This window comes from Manis pentadactyla, chromosome 1 (assembly GCF_030020395.1).
Source record: "Manis pentadactyla isolate mManPen7 chromosome 1, mManPen7.hap1, whole genome shotgun sequence".
NCBI classification, from domain to species: Eukaryota; Metazoa; Chordata; class Mammalia; order Pholidota; family Manidae; genus Manis; species Manis pentadactyla.
The window spans coordinates 16,594,597-16,621,145 of NC_080019.1; the positions used below are offsets into that span (position 1 = coordinate 16,594,597).

The window sequence follows — 26,549 nt, forward strand, 5'->3', positions numbered from 1 at the left end:
CTTTCTATATTGAACCTGGTTCTACATACTTAGATTTACATCTCAAGACCCTCGAAAATAAAGCATGTAAAACAATAAAGCAAAATGATACTCTGCAATGAACATCATGCTCTTATGAACAAGTCATATTTGGCTTTTTCTTTAGGGTTACACGTGTTGGACCATACAGTTCTAAACTGAGGGTGAGCAGAATAGATAAACTCTCCTCTGTCACTGCAGAATATATCCAAATGTAGTATTTTTAAGTTAACAAAAAACAATAATAAGGGCATTATGACTTATAGCATATAGCTATGAGAAAGCTAATAAGTATTTGACCACATAATTTCCTTCCAGACTGACAACTATATAAACCCAATAATCCTTAAGGGGTCACAGAAAATGTTTGATGATATGTAAATAGATTACTGGAGCAAAAAATAGGTTATTTTGAAGTAGAAATAGAACAAGATACTAAAATAATCTACATATTATAATTAACATGTCTCTTTAATTTGTTCAGTCAACAAGTATTTACCAAGTACCTCCAAGTGCTAGAGAGAAGAGGATCCTATCAATTCCCCTGCTAGTTCCCTGCTCTGTCTTCTCTTTGCCTCAGTCTCTACCATCATTCACAATGAACTCTACTGCTCACTGGTATGACCTCAAATCCTCCTATCAGACCCTCATGGCTCTTGTGGTCATTCTGCATGCCACCACTGTGACAGGTAGTCTCCAAAGATGTCCCCTAATAAACCAGGCCTCCCCATGTCCACACCTTAGATAGTAACCCCCCGACAGAAGCTGGCCTGTGAAGCCAATGGCAGGTGGGGGGCGTGGTGCTGTGTGACCTCAAAGCTGGGTTCTAAGAAGACTCAGATTTCACTCTGATGTCCTGAAACTCTCATTTGGGGGAAGCCAGATGTCACGTAAGAAGCCTGACTATGTGATATCACCATACTATGAGGAACCACAGAGAGGAAGGAGAGAGGAGTGGGAAGAGCAGAGGGGGAGATGAAAGAGAGGATGACAGAGAAATACAACCACCTCCAGCCCAGGAGCCAGACATGGAAGTGAAGGAGCCACCTGGGATACTGCAGGCACCCAAGAGGCCACGTGCAGGAGGATACGCTCCAGTGGAGCCATGCCAGCTACACCCGGCCATTCCAGCCAAGCCAGCTGAAGCCCCAGACACCTCAGAGCAAAGTATCCCTATATGCCCTGCAGGAATCCTGCCCACAGAATTGTGAGCATAACAAAATGGTTACTGCTTTATGTCACTACACTTTGGGGTGGCTTGTTATGCAGGAGCAGAAAACCAGAACAGCTTTCAGGACATTTCTGTACTGTGAGTATTACCAATGCATTCTCCTATTAACTTAAAACCCTCCAGAGGCTCTTCATCACTAGGATAAAGTCAATTTTCTTTAATATGGCTGAGAAGATACTTTGTCATCTTCCCATCCTATCTCCCACCACTCTGCCAAGCATATTCTAAACTCTAGTCATACTGAGTCAACTGAATTCAATTATTCTTTAACAAGACCTTACATTTCACATTCTATTCCCTCTACCTGAATGCCCTTCCTATCTCCACTTCCCTGGCAAACTCAGACTCACCTTTAAAAACTCAGATCACGAAAAAAAAGCTTGGATCATATGAGCAGAACTCCCATTCCCATCCCACGAATGACTAAATGCTCTTACGGGGCCCACTACAGCACTCTGCAGTCATCTGTTTACCCCACTGGTTGTCCTCCAAGCCCATTTTGTTAATCCTGCATCTGGGACTCCACTGCAGCCTGCCTGGTGCACACGTCTACTAGCAGGAATATGTCTTCCTTTCCTCCTTATTTCTAGAGTGCTAAAGTTACACACATCTCACAACCACTCTTCACATACTTTTCCATATGGCATATTAATTAAAGTAAATGAGTCTTTTTACCACCAGGCAGAATAATTATCCCTGAGGAACAGAACTAAAGTTTATACAACTTTAAATGCAAAGCACACAAAGGGAAAACTCAAGCTTCATTTCCTTCAAATGCAGAGTGTTCACAAGCTTTGTATCTTGATTCCCAAGGGCTAAGAGAAGTTTCTCTCTCCACAAATGTGAATGGTGCAGGTGGCTGATAAAGGCAACACCGAAGCCAGGGAAAACAACCCTACAGCCAGACAAAACAGCTGCACAGAACTCTGGAAGGGCACGTGGAGGCACTGCAGGAGTCAGTGTGCATGGCTGGGGACCAATCTAAAGGCAGAGGATGATCAAGGATGTTCAGTCTGGAACTGGCTGCACTTTTCCACTTTGGGGAACTTCTTACAACTCTCATGATGGTGAAATTACTTTGGTTTGAGAAATACTGCATTTAGATCACAATTCTTATAGGCATCTTAGTTGTGGGACGAAGCCCAGTTCCCAAAAGGCACTTGTTTCAGACAGTTTAATGTGTGCAAGCTCTTGCTGTGGGGTCAAGTACAAAACTCTAATGCCTAACAATTCAGGAGTGAGATTTACTTTCAACCTCCTAAGGAGTGAGGAAACAGTCATTTACAGACAATCAAGTCAATTAGCTGAGTGTCTGAACTTCCAGATCAAAGATCACTGGCTATCATTACAAGGATCATAAAGTTACAAAACAAAGCGAAATTAAGAAAGGGAAATACTACATCACTGTACACAGGGCAAGAAAAGTATACTTACCTTCTCTTCTGAGGAGATGGTGAGTTTGTCACTTGAGATTAAGCTGCACACTTGTTCAATGCCAAGATTGAGAAATTCTTCACTAAGAACGACATCTGCAAAATGTTGCTCTGTTTAGAGGTTAAAAAGAAGATCCATTAACACTAACATTCCATTATCATAGTTTCAAACTGCTTATAAAGAAGAGGGTTTTTTAAAATCTAACTTAAGAATGAGAACATCAACTGTACCTCCTCAAGGCAAGAACAAGACAAACTCGAACAAACTCACGAAGGGAGTGACAAAACAGAAGCCCAGGTGGGAAGGCGCCCACGCTGTGCTCCCAGCTGATGCGCGTCTGTTTTACAGGGCGGTTATTTAAGAGTTAAACATCTATCCCTTATATGGCAATAAGACTGTTGGTATTTAAATTTGTAAAACCTTTTGGCTACATAAATCAGATAAAGTGGTGTTCTACATTCACTCTTGATATGTTATGTAAAACAACAGAGGAGCCCAGAACATAATGGAGTAAGAAGGGAAACCTGCTTTATTCGAAAACTAAACCACATAAAGAATCTTAAGTGCTAGCTAGTCTGAAAATATGACCATCATTTAGAAAAAAAGATTTGGTTTATCAGATATAGATAGCTCTGAATTCTATGTAAACAGTTTATTTGGGGATCAAATTACACTATTATATACTTTCCACTGCCTTCCAGAAACTAGTAAAATTAGTAGCTCTTAAAATACTAAAAACCTTTCTTTGATTTAATGAATATACCCACTTCTTCAAAACAAACAAATAACCTATTAATATAATAATGACTTAAAACTTGAAAAAAAAAAAACCCTAATCATTTCAAAAGTATTCTTTCCTGCAAATCCAGCTCTGATTTATGAAGTATGAGCTGATGAGGATATATGGTGATTTGGACTTTGGAGACACACACATACCAGGTGGAATTCCAGATCTGCTGTGTGCCAGCTTGTAAAACTATGGACAAGTTATGTAGTTGCTCTAAGCCTTGGTTTCCTTATCAGTAAATGCAGTTTAAAAAAAATGTCTTGTCTAATAAGATTGCTGTGAAGATTAAAAAAACTAATGGTTTATAATGCACCAGGAACTGTGTGGTAGACAGTACGCATTCAATAATTTAGCTCTTATTGGTGATACTTAAACTCTAAAAAATTTGTCAGGAAATTTAGTTATTTTCTAGGTCTTCACAATTAACCATATTCTAATTTTTTTTAAAAAAAGGCTTTTCTAAGGTGAAATAAAAGATTCAAGTACGTGTTTACATACCACAAAAAAGGACTAGTTGGCTTCCCTTTCAGAAACACTTGAGAAATAAAACCTGCATTTACATAAACCCCATGAATAAGGATTCACTTTAGGAAAGGTTCACCACAAGATGACTTTAAAAATAATAAGCAGCTCTAGGAGAATATAAAATGGTTGAATTTACAAAAATCAAACTGCCATACAATTTTTGGAAGCCCAAAGTCTTGGTCAAGCAACGCATTGCTTTGAAATAAATATGAACATGAAGATAAAAAAGAAAAATAATTTAAAAGACAAAAATCAATGCGACAGAACAGAGCGCCCAAAAATTGACCTACACACATAGTTGCTGGTCTTTGACAAAGGAAAAAAGGCAATTCAGTAGAGAAAGGATAGTCTTTTCAACAAATTCACGGTCAGGAGGCCCCCTGGTCAGAGCAGCCTCCCCCTGCACCACCCTCTCACATCACTAAGGCCTCTTCCTAGCACTTCCTCTGGCCCAGGACCTCACGCCTGGCTACTGGGAAAAATTACAAGACATTCCAAAGGCAGCCAATGTAATCAGAAGAGATAGCAGCACAAGCACAAACATGACAGAGATGCTGGAGTTACCAGGCTGGGAGTTTAAAACAACTATGATTAATGTGCTGAGGGCTGTAGATAAAGCAGACAACATCCGAGAGCAGACGGCAGAGCAAGTGGAGAGACAAAGATCCCAAGAAAGGCCCGAAAAGAAATGCTAGAGATCAAAGACCCTGAACAGAAACACAGCATGACATTGAAGGACTCAGTAGTGGACAACAGGGCTGTGGAGAGACCTCCGTACTTGAAGACAATGGTGAACACACATCATGTTTGTCAAAACCCAGAGGATGTACAGCACAAGCAGTGAGGCCTAATATATATTATGGTCTTTAGATAATAATGGATTCAGTGTACTGATAGCAGCACATTAACTGTAACAAGTGCATCCCTCTGAAGCAAGATGTGAGTAACAGGCAAACAGTGGGGAGAGGGAACTTTCTGCACTTCCCAATTTCCTATAAACCTACCACTGCTCTAATAAACAGAGTTTATTAGTTAAAAAAGAATGCACCAAGAACAACATGAATGAAAAGTGTGTAACTGAATCTATAATTGATCAAAGGTCAAATTGGAAAAAAATCAAATTGGTATTCAAAAAAATAGTGACTAATGATTAAGATATTTAAATTTCTACTGTTAAGAGATACCACAATTGTACTTCAAAACCTAGTATGAATTCTTTAATAGGATTACAGATTCTAAGAAACCACCATGATTAATTACAATTAAAAGCAACCATGATTAATTTCTACATCTGAAATGTGATCCTATTTCCTGACCTCACTAGAGGGCTATACTAAGACAATATTTCAAAAGTATTTTATACATAAATAAGGGGAAAGTTTTTTTCAGTGGTTGGATTTGCTTTTTAAAGAATGAACATAAGAAAAGCATAAAGAGATTCTTTGTATTAAAATTCCCAAACATGGAGAAACAAATTCATTTTTGTGAAAATCTGACAAACAGCAAATAAATTTAAAGTTGTTTTTGACAGCAAGTTAGAAATTTAAATAGGAAACACACAGTAGTTACTGAACAAAAGCTAATATAAACCTTTTTCCTATGCATAAAAATATTTTTACTTCCAAATATATGCCTATTATGATTTTGCAGCAAGCTTTTTCTGTAAATTTTAAATCTGAAAGTAAGAGATTGCTGGCTTCCTTATACTTTTCATGGAGGAAGAACTCTCCAGTGGTAAACAATGTAACAGAGAGAATATAACCTTTCTATCGCATGACTACACAAATTTTCCTTTTTTTTATCCTTTTATTTGCTTCATCAATCAGAAAAATGGACTTGATAAAAAACAAATTCGGTAACTTTTAAAAAATATCAGCAATTATATAACACTGAGAAGTAAGGGCATTAGGTAAGTAAGGAACAGTAAACTCTAAGGAAAGTCAAGTTTGGATCTAAATTCATTGTATACTCTTTATAGTGTTAAAATAGTGAATGATTATAACAGTACTGTTAAAACTGTAGCATAGTTGTTACTCAAATTAACCCCACCACTTCACTAAAAAAAAAAAAAAAAAAAAAAATTGCTCCAAAGGAAAAGTGAAGAAATGTTCAAAGAGATTTTCATTGTAGACATACAAGTTTTTAAGCAATTCCAATTCTCACATCGACTTTCTACCTGAACACCTCTCCTTAGTAAAGTCCTTCAATACTGGTATCTGATATTTAGATGTCCACATTAAGCTTTCTTCAGAAGCGTGTGGGAACTATGTGGAGCATCACTTGGGTATGAGGGCATTGTTTGGCAATATCAAGAGTTAAGTTAGTCTGCCTATCTTCTACTTGTATTAACTGTGTGATTCTTCAAATGCTCTCCTGTATTAGCCGGCAGGCAACTGGATAGATTATTGCATGCTAACATGCTCCCCAGGGACCAGCTGCACCCAACAACTGGGTGAATCACTGCAAAGCACTCTGAGCATGTGTGTTGATAAAATGAAAGTTCCTGTGGCCAGGATTCTCACCTGGCCCTGGTTGGCTGGCTCACTACACATGTGTGGGTGATACATTGCTACTGACTCTATATAAAGAGCTCTGCCCAGTGCTCTGGGCGACACGGTGGCATGGCTGCAAGGTTGTAGGAAAGCAGAGCAGAGGCTGGAGTGGTGGCAGTGCCGAGAACAGAGCCAGAAGATGGCTGTGCGGGCAGAGGAGCCCAGAAGATGGCTGTGTAGGCTGAGAGGCCTAGAGGCAGAGTCCGGCTTGCTGCATGCAGACTCGCGCTGAGTGAAAGGGATTTTAGTGATTGACCTGCCACCATGGAAATTTGGGTATAACCCTTCCACCCAAGACCATTTTACCATCATTTCTTTGGTCACATTGAATCCATAATGAACTTGCCCAGGGCTGAAACCCACTGGCAAGACAACGTGTGATGCCTTCAATTTCTCTGGCTACACAAATTTACCCTGTGAATAATCTTCCCGTTTTAATGTCACCTAATTGTAGCATTTATTGACCTTTCCCATGCAAACTGAAGATTCTACCTGCTTACCTACAATAGCTCACACAATTTATGTGGCTTGACTCCATGCCATAAACCAGTATGACTAATGGATATCCTAGGGCCACAGAATGAACTCCTTTTCCCCGAATGGTTTGTGCTTCAGTGCCGCTGACCCTCCATTGCCTTACATGCTCTCCTGTCTCAGTTTGCAGTTACTCTTGTTTCCTACCAACCCATACTTGCTCCACATGATCCTACAACATTAACACTTCAACCAGTCCAACTGGTATCAAACTAAAAACATTAAAGACAGTATCTAAACCTATTATAGCATTTTCAAAAGCATCTTATCATTTCTCCTTTCTTCTTTGTAAGCCTTGTGCTATAAGAAAAGATTTAGTGAAAAACAGTTTCATGACTTTTGCTTCTAGCAAGTACTACTATAAACTGGGAATAGAGGAGTGAATTTACTATTGCTCAGTTAATGAAACAGTTCTAATGAATGGCCAAGAGAACACATACAGCACCTCTAAACAGTGTGCTAATAAACTCTTCTGTCAATGACATCAGACTACATTTAATCTATTACCTCACAAGGGTCATTCTCAAACTCCACACTGAATAAGTAAGACAGTTCCACTGTTGCCACCATACCATCCAGCTTTTCTGATTCTGGGCTAGAAGTGACGTACTTCTAGCCCAGAAAAATTCAGAGTGTTTCAAAATGTGCAAGAGGAATCATTATCAAGAGGAACCACTGCATTTGTGTACACACACACACACACCACATGCATGCTTAGATGAACCCACCAGCCACTCATTATCTCAATGTAGTTTTACACCTCAGAATGCTATGGGTAAGGAGAAAGGAAAAGAGGCTTGCCTTAAAGTACCTATAACTCATTCTCTTAAGCTAAAATAAAGCAAATCTTATCATTTCAATGGGAAAAGTTTTATTTGATGAAGGAAAAAATAAAAAATGAGGTCAAATCTGTAAGAGCAACAGGAGGTCTGCAAAGTTGTTATAGGAACATATAAAATTTGTATCATGCTTACCAAGGGAATCTTTTGGCCATCTTGAAGGAATGAGTGAGACAAGAAAACATTAGTCAATTTATGTGAGACACTTACCATAAGGTAAGCCACTTTTCCAATACATTAAACAAACAAACAAACAAACAAACCCAATGCGTCCTAACAATACATTTATGTGAATGAATTAGTAAAACCTTGAGTCTGTTTACAAAAAGCATTAAAATAACATGAACCTGACATGACTGACAGTGACAATCCTCAATTTTAAGATTCTTGTCCACATATCAAATTTCTAGGTACCAAAAAGCAATAGAAAGCATGTTTGGATAGGAATTGGTTCATGGGAACTCCGTGAGAAGAAAAGCAAGAGTTAGTGCTGCCCATCTGTTATTTAGTATGTTCTTGATACAAATCACTATTTTCTCTGAGACTTATTAATTCGTGTTGTTAAATGTCCTACTATTACCACTACTAATAATAAAAATGATATTATACAAAATAAATGGATAAAGAATATGTGGTACATATACACAGTGGAATATTACTCAGCCATAAAAGAGTGAAATCTTGCCATTTGCAACTACATGGATGGACCTACAGGGCATTATGCTAGGTGAATTAAGACAGACAAAGACAAATACAGAATGATTTCACTTTTATGTGGAATCTAAAAAAAAAAAAAAAAAAAAATTAGCGAACAAACAAAACAGAAACAGGCTTTTAAATACAGACAACAAAATGGTGGCTGCCAGATGGAAGGGAGATGGGGGTACGGGTGAAATAGGTGAAGAGGATAAAGCGGGACCAACTTCCAATGAAATAAGTCACAGGGATGCAAAGCACAGCACAGGGAATATAGTCAATAATTCTGTATTATCTTTGTATGGTGACAGATGGTAACTATACTTATTGTGGTAAGCGTTTAGTAATGTACATAGTTGTCTGATTACTATGCTGTACAGCTGAAACCAGTGTAATATTGTATATCAATGTATTAAAAAATGGTATTATATCAACATTTTTTACCTGGCCTCAGGCCACAAAATAATACAGATCCCAAAGTTAAAAACAAACAAAACAAAATAAAACCCTATGAAACAGTGTCCTATTTCATACTGCTAGTAAGAGTATAAATCAGTGCAAGCTCCACAAAAAGCAATACTGAAACCTTTCCCCTCAAATATACTTTTCCCTCAAATATATTCCCCTCAAATATACCACTTACAAAATGACACACTCCAAGTTATTCACTGCAGCACTGTTTTTAATACTGCAAGAGTTCATCAGTAGGCATTGGATTGAGAGGATACAACTACACAATGGAATATTCTGCATCTGTAAAAAAAAAGAGTAAGAGGGGCTCTCTTGTCCCCTTCTGGCATGAGCCAGGAGCTCTTTCCTCTCACTTTATTTCTAAATAAAAACCTGTACTTTGCTCTCCCAAAAAAAAAAAGAGAGTAAGAAAGCTCATGATATGACAAGAGCTTCAGGAAATAATGCCAACTTGAGGAAAAAAAGGGGACAAAACACAGTATATAGTATGTTATCTACCTTTTGTGTAAGAAAAGGGAAAGAACACTATAGATTTATTTCCACTGGAAAGCCGTAGAAGTTACCTATGGAGGGCATTAAGGAGATAGCAATAGGACAGGTGTGGAAAGAAACTTTTACTGTGGATAGCTCTGTACATTGTGTTATATGAACCATGTAAACAGATTATTTAGCTTCCCCCACCCACAAAACAAAACTAAAGCTAAAAAAACAAAAGCCAGAAACTAAAACTAGTGATTACTTTTACAGAGGGGAAAAATAAGGGGCAACGGTGAAAAGGAGACTTTTTAAAGGTATACCTTTCAAATATTGTTAAGCCTCATGTATACAGTTAAATAAGGTTTGACAAGGGGGCCAAGACCAGTCAGAGAGGAAAAGACTATCTCTTCAAAAAACAGAGTTGGAAAACCTGGATATGCACATGCAAAAGAATGAAAGTGGGCTCTGATTTTACACCATATGTAAAAATTAATTCAAAATGGGTTAAATACCCAAACCTAAGACCCAAAACTATAAAACTCTAGAAGAAATCATAGGGGAAAAATTTCATCATGTTAGTTTTGGCAATATTTTCTCAGCTATGACACCAAAAGCAAAGCAACAAAAGCAAAAACAGACAAATGGGACTACATCAAACAAAGTAGTGTGGTGCATCAAAGAATACAATCAACAGAGTGAAAGGCAACTTTTTGGGAGAAAATATTTACACATTTAATATAAAATATTAATATAATAACCCCTGCAACACTACAGCAAAAAAAAAAAAACCCAAGTAATCCCTCTTAAAAAAAAATGGGCAGAGGAACTAAATGGACATTTTTTTCCAAAGGAGACATACAGAAGGCCAACAAGCATACGGACAGATGCTCAACATCACTATCACCAGAGAAATGCAAATCAAAACCACCAAGCTATATCCCGTGACAACTGTCAGAATGGCCACTATCAAAAAGACAAAAGATAGTAAGTGCTGGCAAAGATGTAGAGAAAAGGGACCTCTGTGCATTGATGGTGGAAACCTAAGTGGGTGCAGCCACTATGGAAAGCTGTATGGAGGTTTTAGAACTACCATATGACCCAGCAATTCCATGCCTGAGTATATATCCAAAGGAAATGAAATCAGTCTTGAAGAGACACTTGCACTCCTGTGTTCGTTGCAGTATTTACAATAGTCAAGACATGGAAACAAGCTAAGTGCCCATCATGAATGGATGAATGGATAAAGAAAATATACATACATATCATGGATTACATATATACATGTGTATATACTCACACACACGCACAAATGGAGAAAGAAGGAACTCCTGCCACTTGCAACATGGATGGACCTTGAAACTGTTATGCTAAGTGAAGACAGAGAAAAGATAAATACTGTATGGCATTACTTATATGTGGAACCTAAAAAAAAAAGCCAAAATCATAGAAACGGAGAGTTGCCAGGGCTTGGAGGATGGGAGAAATAGGGAGATGTCAGTAAAAGGGTACATACTTCCAATTACAAGATGAATCAGTTTTGGGGAAGCTAATGTACAGCATAGTGACTATAATGAACCTACTGCATTACACAGCTGAAAGTTGCTAAGAGAATAAATCTTAATGTTCTCATCACAAAAAAGTAATGGTAACTATGCTTTGAGTTGTATGAGTTCATTATGTATTTTGAGTATTACCCTTATCAGATATATAATTTGCAAATATTTTCTCCCATTTTATAGTTTGTATCTTCATTTCGTTGATTCTTTTTGCTGTGTAGAAGCTTTTTATGAATTTTTACTTTTGTTGCTTGTCCTTTTGGTGTCCTATCTGAAAAACCATTTCCAAGGTCAATGACAAGGACTTACTCCTTATGTTTTCAGGTCTTATGTTTAATTATTTAATCCATTTTAGTTAATTTTGTGGTGTGATAATAAAATAGGGGTCCAATTTCATTCTTCTGTATGTGGTTATCCAGTTTTTCCAATGCTATTTACTGAAGAGGTTATACTTTCCTCATTAAATATTCTTGGCTTCCTTGTCAAATATTTGTTGATCATATATGCAGGGGCAACAAGAATGAAAAACCTAGCACTCTTGAGATTTTGTTAATCCTCGCTTCTTTTCCCCCAAATAAACATAAATCCTAACAGATCTAAATAAAAAAGAACAAGCTGGCTTTCCCACTCTCTCCTCATCCCCTAGCATTGATGGTATTTAAACATACGGCAAGGAAGTTCTTTAATGTTTTAGAATACTTCTGAACTTTTAGTAGTGAGGTTTTCAATCTGTGTTGTTTTTCTGGCGGCAGGGGAGTGTCAATTAAGAGCACAGAACCACTTGCTCGCCTCCCCCCTTTCTCTCTCCCTTCTGCCACTGGTAGGCTGCTTCCACATGCTCTCTGATCTGATTCTGCACAAATGCTTAATAAGGTTGTAGAGACTTAATACAATTAGGAGTGTTGCCCACAAATTATCCAATCCATTAACACTCTAGCAAGGAAACAATTACAGAGGATATGCCACCCAAATGAGGATTAGAAAACACCTGGCGATGGGTACAATCTGTTCAAGCACTCACTGAGGTGTATTTTTACACCTACTTTTATGTTTTGCGTTTTATACATTTCAGAGCGAAGATAAATGGAGGTAAACTGCGTCACCTGAGAACATTCCTCTTTGTTCGGCTTCTATAAGTGGAGATGATCATCACTCCTGGCAGTTCAGAATCATCAGTTTTTGACTGAGTTAAACACTCAAGGATTCAACTCTCACATAACTATCTTAACTTTCTCATAAGGTGGATATACAAACACATCGAAGGAAATCTGAAAATGTGCCCTGGGGCCGTTGGCTAAAGTCCGGCCGAATCCCCTTGAGTGCTGAGCGTGCGCCGGGCGCTCCCGGGCGGCGACGGGTGGGAGCAGGGCGAGCGGGAGCTTTGCTTTCAAGGCAGCGACGAGAGAAAGGTCAAGGGCTGCACCCAGGGCCAGACCCCGTTAGGTGCCAGCAGTTGCACAAGTTCCCGGCAGCTCCCGGGGCAAGGGGAGAGAGTTCGGGGTCCTCCTCACCTGCCGCTGACCCCACGCGGCCTCCGGCGCTCCCGCGGGAGGGGGCGGAGCCAAGACTCGCCCTCCGTTCCGGCTGCACCCGCTGCCGGCAGCCGTGGCGGCAGCCGTGAGCGCGCGCGTCCTGCCCGCCGCCTCTCCGCCGGCAGCCGCGAGCCCAGTCCCCGGCGGCTCCACGCGTTGTCTTTGCTCCCGGAGCGACGGGCGGTGCCCCGCGGGCAGACTGAAGGGAGCGCCCATGCCGGGCGTCAGCACCCAGCCCCGCCGGCCCGCGTCCGGGTGCGCGGCGACCACGGCGCCTCCGAGAGGGGGATCCCGGTTTGCGGCGGCCGCCGCCAGGCCGTCACGCGCGGGGTCAAGCGGCGAGGCGGGTTCCCATCCTCTGCCCCAAGCCCCGCCGTGTCTTCTGTTCGGCGCCGGCTCCCGGGCGGTGACGCACTGTGCGAGGGCTGCGCCTCGGCCAAAAGTTTGTCCGGGTCGGGAGCCGCTAGTAGTTTTGAGAGCGCGGCGGGCGGGACGAGCGGCCTGCGGCCACAACCAGGAGGCTCCGTCCCGGCCGCCTGTCGGCAGTGTCACCCAGCGAGGCCAGGGGCGCCCCGAGTCACAGGGCCCGCGTTCCACTGCGGCTCAGCTGCCGGCCGGGGTAAGAGGCGGGAGCTGCGAGCGTCGAGCCCCTGCACCCTGGCAGCCTGGCCCGCCGGCCTCGCGGGACAGACGCAGTGTTGTCTGCGGAGCACTACGAAGTAGGACGCGCTCGGCCGCTTTGCTGTGCTTCCGCCGTCCAATTTACATATTTTTGTATTATGTATTCATTAACAAATTACTGCAGCTATGATTATTTTTAATACTCATCCTTCAATGTTAATACCAGGGTTGACACTACCACATTACGCTATTTCTGAATTGGACTATGTATTCACCTTGGCCAGTGTTGTGTACATTCATACGTGTTCATGCTACTTACTAATTAGCGTCCTTTCATTGCAGCTTGAACTCCCTCAGCTTTTGGGTCTGGGGAAGTCTTTCTGCTTTTTTGAAGGACAGCTTTGCTGGATTAAGTATTCTTGGCTGGCTGGTTTTTTCTTCCAGCACTTCCAGCATCTCCGAGAGGGGGATCCCGGCTTGCGGGGGGGATTCCACTTTCTATAGGCCTGTAAGGTTTGTACTGAAAAATCCACTGATAGACTAATAGGGTTCCCTTATAAGTTTCAAGCTTCTTTTTCTCTGGCTGCTTTAAAGATTATGTCTTTGTCTCTGATTTTCTGTTTTATTACAATGTGTCTTGGAGAAAATTTCTTTAAGTTGATTTTGTTTGGTGATCTAAAAGCGTCATGAACTCTTGGATATCCAAATCTTTCTCCAAGTGGGCTGCCCACTTCTCCCTCTTCTTGTTCTGGCCTCCAGTGATTCACAAATTGGTCCTTTTGATGTTATCTCAGAGATCACATATTCTTCATTTTTTGTTGTTGTTGTTCTTATCCCCTTAGTTTCCTCTGACTGGATAGTTTAAAAGTTCCTGTCTTCAATCTCACTAATTCTTTCTTCGGTTTGATCAAGCCTGTTGTTGATATTCTCCACTAAATTTTCATTTCATTCACTGAATTCTTTGGCTCCAGAATGTTTTTTTTTATGATTTCTATCTTTGTTAATTTTCTTATTTTATTTTTGTATTGTTTCCCTGAAATCATTGAATTGTTTCTGTGTTTTCTTGTAGCTCCCTGAGTTTCCTTTAAACAGCTATTTTGAATTCTTCATCAGGTAAACCATAGATCTCTACATCTTTGGGTTTAGCTACCAGATTACTGTGGTCCTTCAGTGGTGTCATGTTACCTTGATTTTTCCATGTTTCTTGGAGTTGAATGTTGCTGTCTTTGCATTTGAAGTAGCAGTTCTTCCTCTATTCTTTACTGCCTTTCCAGTTTTTACTGCCTTTGGGGGAGAAAAAAAATGCCTTCCTCAGCCCTGCTAGATATTCTCAGGCCATCTATGGATACATCTTGTTCCATGCTTCTCAGTCCCTCTTGTGGAAGAATTCTTAAATTTGTAGGCCTTCTCTCAATCCTGTAACATACCAAGCTGAGTGTTAACAGCCTCTCCTGTTTTCTCAAAGGTGGCACTACAGCTGAAGTTTGTGGTCTCTCCAGGCCGAGAGATTTGAGCCTGCTTTCTCCATGTGTTCCATCTGCCATGTTCCAAAGCTCACACTTGCTACCACCTTCAGGAGCACACAGAGAGCTGACTGCAAAGTGTGGAGTGTGGGGGAGGGGTTGTGGCACACAGAGGCTGGGGGTGCCTATGGGCCTGTCAAGGAGATCCATGGGTTGGACTCTCCCAGCAGCTCATGGGTGGGCTTCTTGAAGCCCATCATGGAGTTTGTAGGGTGGATCAATGTTGCTTTAATGTCTTCCAAGAACTCCATGTGCCACTTTCCCAGACTTCCTGTCCCCAGTCATGGAGCTTCATATTTAGTACTCTGGATGGGGCCAGAGAGACACATGCCCTTTGGCAGCATCCACACAGCTTGGGAAGCTGGGTGCTCACTCATATACTCTCCCTTTCTCCCACAGGAGGAATCATGGACTGATAGGACAAAATCCCATTTGAGAAGTGAGAGTAAATGCCTGATAACAACAGTATTTTAAACCCGCAACAGTTCATCCCTGAGAGACAGTGTTTTCAGGAGAATGAAAATACCTTTGGTCTTCATTTTTCTAATAAAATGAAAGTGTTAGATTAGATAGCTGCTAAGGTTCCCTACAAGTGCAAACACTGTGATTCTTTCATTCTGAATACTATTCATCTCTAGGAAAAAAAATTTCACTACCTCTCACCAGCAGTTCCATTAACACAAACAGTTTTGGTGAAACCTAAAAACACCTAACTCATCTCAGCTAGAACTGCCAACAAATCAGAGCAGAGACTGCATGTAGCTCACCAGGAAATAAATGAGGATCATAATGAGTATACAAATATACACTTTAAGTATACAAATGACACTTTAAGAAGTGTAATTTAAGCCAGCATGAATTCAATCAGGAAGTGCTGTATGTACATCAAATGCTTTCACAGTTCTCCAAATGAAGAGCCTTCTGTATCAGTAAATTAATTTTGCAACAGACCCTTGAATAATCAACATCTATTCTTTAGCATGTGTATCACATAGTCAAGGCTAGTAATATCATAATTAAAACCACCCTCTCAACACAAGTGTCTCATAAGAGGGCAGCTTTCAAAATCATGAGCTTATTTTGTCAGATGTTTACCCCAAGCAGTGATTCCTAGCCTAAATTTTCGAAAGGTAGGCAAATGACTCAAGTCAAGTGATTACAGAGGAAAATGTTATGGAAACTGCTTTTACAGAGAATAAGGTATAATATGGATATACTAAATTCAGCTGTGAGTTGACTATTACTGGCCTATAAACTACTTTAAGGACGGATTAAATCGAATTGAGCCTGTCATCACCCATGGCTGTCTGTACAATGCCAGACACATAAAAGAGGTAGTTTTGAAATGCCGGACCTGGTTCTAAGGGGAGCACTCAAGAGACAGCTAGGAGAGCTGGGATCAGAGAGTACAGATTTATAACAAAACCCAAGAGCATGAGAAGGGAGGAATACAGTCAGCTCAGAGACTGAAACCTTGGAGTTCCAAATTACCAACATGGTTCAACATGCCCTGGAATTTTGTTTTACAGCGGCAAGTGAGTTTATGGAGGAAAGACAGTAATCACAAGTAACTGCTAAGAGGGGGTCTCAAAGAAGCCAACAGCATAGACCTTGAGGTTGCTAACAGCAGGAGAAACAAACTATAGAGGGCAAAGAGAGAAGTATGCTTGAAGGCCCAAAGGGAGAATGGTCTGTAGAGAGAATGCTGGAGACGAATAAGGCAGCCAGGACAGAACTAAGGATAGTGACAGTGACAGAACAATAGTTTGGAAATCATACTTCTCTATCTGCCTTCCCAGTGAATCAGGGGAAGTGACCTCTTAAAGAAGTTTGCCCTTACCATGTGGGTCTAGAAAAAAGGTAGTTTCATTAAAGACAAAAAGGAGAGACGAGACACATGAAACAGCTGGGCATACAAAAAAAATGTGATCATTGCACAAGCACTGTGAAAAGGCTAGAAGTAGGGCAGTGTAGGGTGCCCGGACAGGGTAGAATGTATGAACAGAAAACAGAGTTGAGAGAATGAGAAATAAACTGAAAGCCTGTCAGTGACTAAAGAAGAGGGCTCCTTTACAGGTAGTCCCGTTACTAAGCATTACAGAACTTCGCAATTTTTAGTGTGGGGAATGGCGAAATGTAGGAATGACTACAAATCTGAAACTATTGTTTCCCTTAAATATTTTGAAATTCTTACAATCAACATTGGCAACTTATGCATCAACAAGGAAGGTTAAATAGAATTCATTTCAGGATAAAATTAAAATCTAACTTCCAAAAAAATCTTTTGAGGGAAGTACTAATAAATGCATCTAAACTGTTAAGTTCAGTTTTTATGTCCTCTATTTTTAGCCTGGTGAAAATGCTAAAAACAAAGGCCTTACTGATTTGGGAAACAGTTAAAATATGGGAACCACTCACAAAATGAGAGGTCAAAGAGTCCACAAACCAGCATTCTCTAAACAAGTGTGTACATTTGGAGTTAGGTGTGAAGATTTTCACTTTGGGGTATGTAGCAAAAAGAACTTCATACAGCTTTTTAGCTAAGAAAATAATCATTCAAGAGCATAACAAAGGCTGACTACAGTCCAGAACACCAGAACACGACACCCCTGTACAAGTCACTAACCTGGCTGCTCTGATTGCCTGTGCTAATGGTGGTTTGGGGCTGTCTGCTACATGCCCTGGGGACGGAGCACGGGTTGGTGTGACAGGCTATGACACCAGCATCATGCTGCCAAACCCCCAGGGAGCATCAGGTTGAGCGGCATGGATCCCATGCACTGCCTGTTCAGAATTTCTACCCTCCCTGTTTGGTTACTCATGTTTTCACTTTCTCTGAAGATACTGGTATTATGAAAAATAAGCACAAGCTCATAGAAGAGATTTCCATGGAACACTTCTTTCATTACACCTGTACAATTTAACTATACCAAATACTACAGAGCTCATTTCCAATTTGCAAGAGAAAGGAATGAAGCAGCACCTATGTCCAGAATCTCTGGTGAGTTTTCAGAGGATAAGGAGTACTTGTCGCTCAAGGGCAGGCACACCTGGGCTCAGAGGACCTGAGGTTGTATAAGTTCTCTCCTCTCCAACCCCCCTCCCCTCAGCACTCCCGTCCCCCCCTTCTTCTCTCCACATGTGTATGTGTGTATTAACTCTCCTAGTGCTCTTTTTCTCTTCCTTTTCCTCCTTTCGTGCTGAGAAGTCCGTCACAGGTCCTACTTAGCCCACTGCCTATCATATGAAAAAAGAAAGATAGTTACTTTCTCTAAAGCCACTGTCCCCCTTTACTCTCCCAGATCTTTTCAAAGGCTGTACGATTTGAACTTGAAAGTAACTCAGTAGACTTTCAGGACACACAGAGTCCTTGAATTATAAAAAGAAAAGAGGGAGAGACTAAAAAACAATTATTTGTTTACAGCAGAAGAGAACTACAGATATCTTCCTACAATGGACTCCTTATGTCCCATCCTCTATTTGTTTAAGATATAAACAATAATCACATATTTGTACTATGAAAAATGACTGCTTTTTAGTATTTATACTGGAGTATTTATTTTTGAAAGTTCTTGCAACTAGTCATCAATACACCAGTTATGGAAATAGCTACAGTATAGGAAGGTGGTCACTGCAATTGTATTATTTTTTAATTATAAGAATGAAAGATATGGATGAAACAATGTTATGGACTTGCTTCAAAATAATACAAGATGATGCAAAAATTCATCAAACTGTAGGCTTGGTTTGTGTACTTTTCTATATGCATACTAGGCTTTATTAGAAAGTTTACATATAGAAAAAATAACAGAGCAGGGGGAAGTAAAAAGGGGTACATTTGAAAAAAGATAATCCATGAGTTGACAACTCTTAAAGTTGGATGATGAATACTATTCTAGTTTTGTATGTATTGCAATTTTTTATAATACAAGGTGTTGAAAATGGTTACTTATAAACTTAGGCAACTTGAGCAGAAAGATTCAGAAGCAAGGTATAAAAGTAGTACATCCTTTACAACTAGACTTTGATTTAAGATATAGTGCATTAAAAATAACCAATTTTTCTTTATAATTTTGCTGAAAGTGACAATTTTTCTAAGAAAAATTCTTGGCATAATTATGAAGACGAACTCTACAAACTAAGATACAGAGGTATTCTAATTCTGGTGTTAAATTGTTCATATTTTGTTGTACACTATAATAAACTTAAACTTTAAATAAGAGAAAGAAAGAATAAAATCTATCTCCTAAAAACAAAGCGAATGAGTTGGTTCTGATATGAGTAAAACTAAGAGTTTTCATCATGTCAGCTATGTGCGGACATCTTTTGCATTAATCCTGCTGTACTCATTCTCCCTCCAGCCCCTCTCCCTATCTCTTAGGAGTCAGTAATGTTTATCAAGTTCTAGGAGACAATTAGGAGCCCAAGAAGGATATGTTAAATAGTGATTGCTGCATGCAGAAAACTACCGAAAAATAGACAAGCCTCCTTGGTTTTCATAATATAAATCACTTAGAACAGGCGCATTATATCTAGCAGTTAGAAGATCTTATGAATTTAAAAGCAGTATTTTCTATTTAGCTGAAGAACAGAATTGGCTGCACTGGAACACATCAATGAATTCAAATTTGTCTTTGATTTTTCTTAAAATGCCTCATCCCACTCAAAAGGATTATATGAACATCATTACAATTACAGGTATTCCCCAACTTACAGAAGGGTTGTGTTCTAAAAGTTTACCTGTAGTTAAGCTTTCTGGAACTCAGATCACATTTTCTCGCTGAAACAACTTTATAAAAGGTAGACAGGCCAATCAGACCAACCCACATACTTCTATAAGCTCAAATTTATTGGACCTACTATGTTTTACTGCAGTACTGTGGGGTTTTCTCCAATTACCACCTTGCACCATTTCTTTGATAAATGCAATAGGGACTCAGGTAATACCGCTCCTCTCTAATGTCTGTGCACATGTGTGCATGCACACCCCTTATCCAGGTCTGTCTGCCAAAATTCCTTTACTCACCAGTGTAAGCATACTGAAGCAGTGTGAGGTGAGGGGCTCTGCATTTGTAGGCTGGAGGAAGTCGGGGTTGCAGAGCTTATTAAGGGCAGTGGTCATGGAAGGTCTGTAGTTAAGTGTTCCCATGGGGCCTCACAGAATCAGGGTAGAAACAGTGGATTCTAACTCCCACCAGGTTTACCTTAACAGAAAGATGGCTAAAAAATATTAGAAACTTTCTAATAATCTATTTTAATACATACTTTTTATAAACTCAGAGCAAACTATAGGTTACTTTGTATACTTTAGCTATATCCAAAGCTGTAACAAGGGTTTCTCTTCCCCAACTGGAGAGATGGAGGAGGGTCCTACACAGCAACCAAACTGATGGCCTCCTTGACTATAGCAACACACCATCCCTGGGCCACAGGAGAAGGTAATAGCAGGAGGTCCTAGAAACCAGTGTCTAAGGAGAGAGCTGCCTGTATCTGGGATCTGCTTTCTACTCTACCTAAAGGCAACTGAATTTCATTGCTTAAAGATTCTTAAGCCACAAGACTGTTTTCATGGCTGCAAGAAAAGGGTATGATAAGCTGCAGAGATAAAATGATTTAATCTCAAATGCAAATTCTTTCTAATATGCCTATTAATTTGACTATTTGAAAGAAAAATACATACAGATTCAGTACTTGCACAAAACTAGGTATTATATTATTTAGGCCTAGTACCAATTTGCATATATTCTTTAAGTTCAGGACTTTATGAGCACCATTCAATTACACAGTGCTACCATAAGATTTTAACTGTATTTTTAGGAAGTCCAGATCCAACTTCCCAGAAATCACTATAGAATCACATCAGAGTTCCAGATCCCCCATCTCAAACTCAGCTGAAGTCTACTCCACCTGCCTGCATAGGTGTTGGCCTTGTTCACGAGATCGGTGCACGCATGCATGTCAGCAAAGGCCCGGATTCCTAAGCAGTTGACAGGGTGAAGCTGAGACTCCAAAAATTCACAACAAGTCTTCTTCACATCCTGTAACTGTAACAGACCAGCTGCTGGGAGGAGCACCTGTAACACAAAGGCAAGCACAGTCAGGCAGCTGGCAGGGAAGGACTCACTGTCAGCACTGCCACCTGGGCACAGGGGACCCGGCATCCAGAACAAGTATTTCACAGAAAAGTAACATGACAATTATTTGCAAAAAAGAGGGTGATGCTTCTCACATTCTCCATAATTTCTATGAAATTTTTCAAAAGTCTCTTCTTGGTCACAAGAATATGAGAGACATCATATGATATTAGATTAATGGTTCTTTTTATAAGCATTAAAAAAACATTCCTTTGAATTTTAAAAACATAAATTATTAGGATGCTAGGGGGTGCTATGGTTCAGTGAAAATGGTTTTGTTCCTTTAGGCATTCATGAGCCCCAAGTATTATACCAACCACAGTCTCATTTTGCTCATTTTGTTCTTCCACTATGTGAATGACAACAAACTGCTTTCCTTGGGGGGTAGAACAATTTAAAAGTCAACCGTCTGGATCTATAAGACAGTTTCTCTAAAATGTAATATATGTGCTTAAGAGGAAAACATAAAAGGTAATTGCCTAATAACTTTTCAATTCGTATTTTTATTTGAGTAACTCCAAGAGATTTTTGTATTTTAATTATAGGTGATTCTTTGGGATTAATCAGTATCTTCACTATATATACTACATGCAGCACTACAACTGCTTTTCAAATAGGTTAATAATGGAAAGATGTTTCTTTATAAGTAAATTAGTACAATGCTATGTTAAGGACCACATTTGGAAGTCAAATTAAGGGGGAAATTTCATTAAAAAGTTCTCAAACATTTGTTCTTTTTTAAGAGCCAATAGAAAAAAAACTCAACTATCATAACAATGGTCAATTTTTAAGAAGATCACATTAGCGTTAAAAAAAAAAAAAAAAACACCAACACCAAGTTACAACAGGAACTGACTTTCATTTATGCCAGGCTGCACCGGAGAGAAAGAAAGGAAAGACGTAGTTTTGAATATTTTTTGCAATTTCCTAAATCTATGTAATAAATCCTAAATGTGGAAGAGAATAAGTATGTTTGTATCCTTTTGTAACACAAACTACCCTATTTTCTTAAAGGAACCACAGATCTAAAACCTGCAAGTGTGTGTGCCCACATGTATGCAATCAAGTGGTCATGAATTAAAGACTAAGAGGATAACTTTTTGTGTTTTAGTCCAACTCCACCAAATAATATTAGTTTTCTCTGAAAACATGGCAACAGTGACTAGTGATAATGCCTTTCCTTCTGAATTTAAGAAAAATAAGAACAAATAATGCTGTTTATAGCCGAACCTTTTTTATAATGTGCACAGTGTGTTTCATAATGTTATGAGAATGAATCTCCACGGAAGGCTTTAATTTGTTGATAATTTGCAAATTGGGGGTTTTTCTACACTGGTATAATTGTACTCTGAAGCAACATAAAGTATATTCCAAGATGCTGAATACTGAAGCCATTTAATTCAGCAAATGCATACATTTAGGAAGTGGTCTTCAGCGTAAGATTCAATCTCTGTGAAATTTGCACAAGTCATAATGATCAGTCATCAAATCAGCATTTTCTCAGAGACAACACAGTGTTGTATACAGGAGTATTCAAATTGCTTGGTAACACAGAAAGACAGGGATCCTTGGGAGGAAATGTAGCTGAGCAGAAACAGATGTTCCCTCCTGCATTGCTGGTAGGAGTCTACTGTATTGGTTCAATGTCCATGAAGAACAATTTGTCTATTTCAAAGTACAAATGCAAATATCCTCTGGCCCAGCAATTTAACCTATAGATATACCAACATATGCACAAAACCTCACATGTACAAGACACTCATTACAGTATTATTATGAGTAACAGAAAAAAGCCTGACTGTCCACCATACTAACCTGGCTCACATTTACAATGATCCATTCAGTGAACACTGCAGTCACTCAAAAGAATGAGCAAACAATAGGAATGGCACAATTTCTAAGATACATTCTTAAAGCGAAAAAAATCAGTGATTGGTTCATACTATGCCAACATGCATATACACATGCACACTTATATACACATCCATCTAAAAGGGCAGCTATTAGCAGGCTTTCAAAAATTTTGTTTTCTTGATTTCAACTTCATCACTACCACGTCCAGATCTACCTTTTCAGAAGACTGAAATTATAATAAAATTAGGAGAATCTCAGATCTGGAAAAGATATAACAAGTCATGTAGGTCAGGGATATAAAAGTCATTTCAACTGTAGGTTATGTGGCTAGAAATTCACATATCATTTTTTTATTGATGGCAATGATGAGCCAAGTGGATCCATGCTTGGAAACATATATTAAATATAACTTAAATGTCAGTCAAATGTATAAAACAAGTTTATTCTTATTTTCCTTTTGTCAGCAAATCCTTCAAGAATGCATCAGTTTTATGATGTAATTTTACTAGGACAAAACTTCAATAGGTCTTGATTATTAAATTAGTAACATTCAGCTTCAAAAACAATCATCGGCCCAGCTACTAACATGACTCCTGATAACCTCAGTTACTCATGATAAAAACAAGAGAGTAGCTGGGGCCACATCAACTTTCTAGATTAGTTTATTGTATTAGAAAGCCAGCTGAAATAAAAATGCTCTAAATTTCAGATGAACCTTATCCCACAATCAGAACCACGTAATATGCTGGCAGCCCATGAGCTGGTCAAATCAAATCAAACCTCCTAATTTGTCTGATGAAGAAACCAAATCCAAAGGACTTGACCAAGTTGTAGAGCTGGTCAGCAGAAAGCTTTGTATATAATCCAACTGGCCAATTCTTTGGTCTGTTGTCCCTTCCACTACCTTGAGCCCCATCGGTAGGTATGAAATGGAAGGGCTTGTCTGATTTCTGCTCTTTTGAGCAAAAGTAATAGATGAAAGTCAGTCCAATGTCTTGTAGTTGCTTCTATCTACTGAGTAATCACTATGTCAGACACTGTACTAAGCAATTGGCAGGCAACACTATCTCATTATTTCCAATATATACAAGCGAGCACAGAGGCTTAAGTAACTTGCCCAAGGTCACATGCCTGGTACTGGGCAGGTTGAGTCTGCTACAGAGTAGTTTTAGCCAAAAGCAGGTATAATGATTTTAGATGCCACAGAAGAACATTCTCATGTTAGTAGCTGGGAACATGTTTTTAAAGTTACCATCTACTTATTTCAATAACATAATTTCCTCTTTAAGTAAATTTATTTGAACAAAATTTGAGTCTAAATACAGAGAAAAACATTAAATATTTAAGTGTCAGCAGTACTGACAAAATCCTGAAAGTGGCACACAAATCACTGAACTTTAGAAAATCCTGATTAGGGAGATCAGATTTAATATTTTAATCTTTCAATATCTGATGTCATTCTGATTCTTATAGTTTTTATATATCACTAAGAAGAAAGACTGTGCTTTAATCTGGGGCTCTCATAATCCCATGGATTATTTTCCACAAAGTAGATAAACTGTATTATATTACTAGCAACAAGTTTGGGAAACACGTGGCAATGTAAAGTGGTTAATTTGCTATTTAGATCACAAAAATATCTTGGACATACAATCATTAGGGGTCTGAAGAATAAACTAGTAACTTAAAAACTAATTTTTCTGAGCTCTCTATGCTGTGCTTCTTCTTACATGAAGAGGGGTTATACTGATACAGCAAACCCCAAGCCACACAGCATTACAATCTAATGGAAAATTTCCATGTTTCATTTCCCATATGCTTCACTAGTATTAACCCTGAAATTGATTAAAATAACCCTAAGGCACTCTAAAATAGTGAAGTTTTCCAAAACATCAAAGAAAAAGCAATTATATTTGCCATATACTCTGAATGTTAATGATGTAATCTAAGAGTCTAGAAGTGATTAATTCACACACAATGCATGCACTGAGGGAGGGCCACCTTCCAAAGCTAAGGCATCTCTCCAGGGTATGGTGAGCCCTAAGGAAAAATGTGAAGTAGGAATCTTGCCTTGGGCCAGAACCTGCCCTCCTTCCCCCAGCATTCTCCCAAACATGCCACTCCTTTAGTTCTATTCCATCAAGCCTATTGGGCTGCTCTGCTCAGACCCGTGTTCTCACCTTGGTCTTGGCCCCTTCCAGGTCATACTCACAGCACTGCTCCATTTTGCTGGCTATGTAACACTTGCCACGATCAGAACAGATCTACACATGTGCTCATGTTTACTGTCTCTCCCTGCAGAAGAATACAGCTCTATGACAGCAGGGTCACATCTATTTTACCCCCCACTATATCCTCAGGTATTAGAAGAGTATCTAGGTGTGTAGTAATGAATCAGCCTGAATGTAAATTAATTTGTTACTCTCATGGGTATTTGTATTTTAAAAATACAATTATGGATGTGCTTTGACCCAGAAATACAAACTCTTATTTCTAGAATGTATCTGTATGGAATACTTATGTCCTACTGCAAATCCTCTCAGCCTCACCTCTTGCTCAAGCCACCACTACAGCAACCAGGTCCACGTGGGCTTGGATCACCTTTGTGAAGATGTAACTTAACAGTTCCTTACCCCAGCCCTACCATGCCTCTCTCCAGCGTCCCACCTGGGGACTCACACCTGAACAATCTGGAAGCCCTGGGGAAAGAATGCTTGGGGTCACCCCTGACCTGACCACAGGGGAAACGTCCAAAGGAAAATGGTGAATACATGCCTCCCCTTTTTATCCCCCAAGCAGAAAGTTCTGAGACACACTTCACAAGGCTCTTCAAAAGGTCGTGTGGAGAATAAACATGTCACACGTAGCTGTGGCCAGACATATGCCACATTCTGAACCATCTTCTCCCCTTTCCAACTCCAAGCCCCTACCCAGTCACTGTGCCCTCTTGGATCACTTTCCAAATAAACTGAATGCACAACAGCTGGACTTTCCGGGGGCCCCAGGTGCTTACACAATACATGGAATAAACTGTCAGTGTGGATATACTTAGTTGTAAGAGTATTAATGACAGTGCTCTTTACAGTATCAAAAATTGAAAAGAACTTGAATGTCCAATAACAAAAGGTCAAGCAGATAAATTGTGTATTATCAATAAAACTGAGTATTTTATCAGTATTAACAAAGCTATAGTAGACAGATACTTAATGACTTGGAAAAACTTTCTAATACATTTGGTATACAAAGCACATTCTAATACATTTAATATACAGTACAGCCCCCATTTGTAAACTCACATATACCTAAACACAGAGACATATTAGAGAAACACAGCAATTGTTAATACAGATTATCTCTGGTTAGTGGTAGTGTAGAGGCTTTCTATTTACTTCTGACTTTTCTAAATTTTCAGTAGTGAATATACACCATTGAAATGGTTGTAAATTATTTAAAAGAAAGCCAGGGAGAAGCAAGTACAGGAATGCCTTTGTGGAGCTCTAGAATTCTAGCTGACAGACCCATGGTAAGGGGAGCTATTTTCTTAGTGACTATCAGAAACAGCCTCCGTTTGGCCTGTGCTCTGAGTGCCATTAGTCTCAAAGGCCTTTGATCATCAAGCTGGTATTTTGTAGAACATTAAGCAGGCTCCACACATTACTATTCTTGTTCATCTCAACAGCAATCTCTGTAAATGCTTGGGCAAACATGAAGTAAAAGGACACAGCCAGCTGATGAAGTAAAGTTAACTTCAAATGCTATTATTTT

The 26,549-nt window shown here is 39.5% G+C and overlaps 1 protein-coding gene across 5 annotated transcripts in view; it reads right to left on the reverse strand.

Annotated features, from left to right (window-relative positions):
- Window positions 1–26,549, reverse strand: part of KLHL2 (kelch like family member 2) — a 104,250-nt gene that overhangs the window by 18,992 nt on the left and 58,709 nt on the right. For 4 of the 5 annotated variants that reach the window (XM_036889175.2, XM_057491198.1, XM_036889180.2 and 1 more), the window contains 2 exons: window positions 20,708–20,870; window positions 2,684–2,793 (listed from right to left, as the gene is read on the reverse strand). In XM_036889175.2, coding sequence (XP_036745070.1) covers window positions 2,684–2,793; window positions 20,708–20,870 — 273 coding nt within the window. Of the gene's footprint in view, window positions 1–2,683; window positions 2,794–12,223; window positions 12,384–20,707; window positions 20,871–26,549 lie in introns of those variants that run through there. The other variant, XM_036889181.2, reaches the window with a different exon arrangement.